Below are 2,500 nucleotides of genomic sequence, written 5' to 3' on the forward strand. Positions count from 1 at the left end.
AAAGCAAGTCCTTACCTTTCTTGTTGTCCTTTGTTAGAACTTTGATACAGTCAGTCATTCCCTGTTCTTCTCTTCCAAGGCCTTTCCCTTTAGACCATCCAAATTTTTCCATTAACTTCTGGCCGAATTTGTTTTCATCTGTAATGATTTTAAAAGTTTTTATTAACATAAAAAAATTAATTTCTCCTATTAACCCAATGCCACCGGGGAAAATGAATGAAATATGGGGAAAATGCTGTGCCTATTTTCTATATTTTTTTGTGAAATGTCTATCCATAGATGGCTCTGCTAGTGCTTAGCCACAAAGGAGTCAATTAGTAGACCTTGTGACCATACATTTTTTTTCTATTGGCGGGAAAAACATATTTTTTACTAGTGCTATGAATATTGATGGTGTTATTTTTATCATAAACATTATCATTATTATAATGTTTTTTAACATTAGTAACAGCAAAATAAGATAAGATAAAATATTTCGTAAGTCAAAGAAAAGGGTGAATGGGCGAGACAGGCAGTACTTGTAACTGGCTCATTGGTGACTTAGTACAAGTGTAGCCATCTATGTGTAAAAACAATCAAACAAGTACTCACAGTGGGCATAGCACGTGTCTACATGTCGTACCCGTCGACAAGGGGTTAAGAAACAGTATGTATAGGTTAATTTCATGCATATGACATGAATTTCACTGATATGATTAGAAAAAATCAGGTTCAAATCAAATAAAATCAAACTTGAGGGACATAAATGGTTTCATGTTTATTTTCAAGGTTTTTTGCAATAATGAAGGCACTGAAAGAAGTAAGACAAAGTAAAAGAAAAAATGTGGCAAAACATAGAATATATTGCTTATAACCCAGTAATAAACAAGGATGGTTTCATATTATTTTATGGGCTTCACATGTCAGTTTTAATGCTCAAATCATATATATCATGATGACATACCCAGAATGAACCCAATTTTGTCTCTCTCCTGTTAAAATATATAATTTCAGCCATAGGATACAAAGTAAACTTTTCCTTTAAAGGACAGAATGACAAAACTTTTACCTATGACATATCCATTTGCAAATTTATACCAGGAAAATCATACATTTAAGTAATAGCTAGGTATAAATTTTCATAATGATTATTAAGATAGAGAAAATATCTCATGAAACTATCAGAAAAAGAGACAAAATTACACTCACTGATGCATGAAACAATCTGCACAAGCAAAGAATACCTTCTGAAATTAAGAAAATATTTTGCAACAAATGCTGTGCACAGACCAAGTCCAAGGCAATCAGGTGAGGGTTCAAGACTTTGTCCCTAGTAGGGATATAAAGCGATTGGGTAAAGTCTGGGGGCACGGGTCACGCCGACTGGCGTCAAAACAAACCACTCGAAAAGTGTTGTGCGGCTGTACACCAAGGCGGCATGCCAAAGCGCTACAAGCTGGCAATTTGCCTTGATGTACTGAACTCCCGCACTTAAAGTCGGCGCGTTGCCATTGATTGCCAGAGCGTAGTTTTTTTTTTTTTAGTTTTTAGTTTTTAGTTTTTAGTTTCTTCACCTGTCACCAAGGGGTTAAGGAAGGATTTCAGTTTATAAGGAGATATTTATGGATTCCCAGGAGTGTCCCTAAGGTTGATGGCTGCAGTCCCTTCATTACCAATACTTTCACTTATTACTTGAACCAATCATGTTTGGATGACGTAAAAAAAAAAAAAAAAAAAAAAAGATATGTGGAGGATGTTTGTTGATCTCTAGCCACATTACCATTATGCTGCATTTGGAGCTCCGCATATAAGTTGGACAGGTTGGACAAGATGTTTTGACCATTTGGAACCCCTACTTTGGCATTCAGGACAAGTTGTTTATCTTAACCCTCAAGCAGGAAGAGATGACAGTCACAATAGCATTTGTATGTAAACACAGTTGCGGGCAACCATAAGATATTGGTAGGTAATTTTAAGACCATTTATTGTTGTTATCAAAGGATATTTCTGCGTATCTCAGTTGCTGGTAAGTTACCTATGCATCAGTTATAAAACCTATGCAAGATATAAAACAGATTCTGTCATGATAAAAATGTGAATATTTACTTATGAGCTGCACCCTGCCAGAGACGAGAACCCCAAATCCATGCCTAACCTTTCCAACCTTCTATTTATTCCCTAGACAGGGGGGAAAGCCCCCCTTTTCCCCCCTTTATTTGTGACAACTTACAGAAAACGGACATTGAGAACTCTGGCTGATATGAGGCAAATATTTACATCATCTTGTGTTAAATATGAGGCCAGAGAAACCATACCTGTGTTGTTCATTACTCTATTTCTTGTGCTCTGTGATATGGCAGTCCCGATTTCCCTCTATCTCTGTGCATTACTCTCATTAACATTAATCTCGAAGTGGTTACATTGTGGGTAATGAAGGGTTACAAACACTGCCTCGTGCTGCTGGTCCTGACAAGTTGACGAGGATAACAAGGAGTTCTGAACGCAGCATTATGCTGGATTT

General features: G+C 36.5%; 1 protein-coding gene across 1 annotated transcript in view; it reads right to left on the bottom strand.

The window, feature by feature from the left end:
• LOC125041918 (PIN2/TERF1-interacting telomerase inhibitor 1-like) overlaps window positions 1-2,500 on the bottom strand; it is a 10,330-nt gene that overhangs the window by 7,031 nt on the left and 799 nt on the right. Inside the window, exon 2 of the mRNA XM_047637318.1 lies at window positions 16-138. Coding sequence (XP_047493274.1) covers window positions 16-138 — 123 coding nt within the window. The remainder of the gene's footprint in view (window positions 1-15; window positions 139-2,500) is intronic.

This window comes from Penaeus chinensis, chromosome 31 (assembly GCF_019202785.1).
Source record: "Penaeus chinensis breed Huanghai No. 1 chromosome 31, ASM1920278v2, whole genome shotgun sequence".
NCBI classification, from domain to species: domain Eukaryota; kingdom Metazoa; phylum Arthropoda; class Malacostraca; order Decapoda; family Penaeidae; genus Penaeus; species Penaeus chinensis.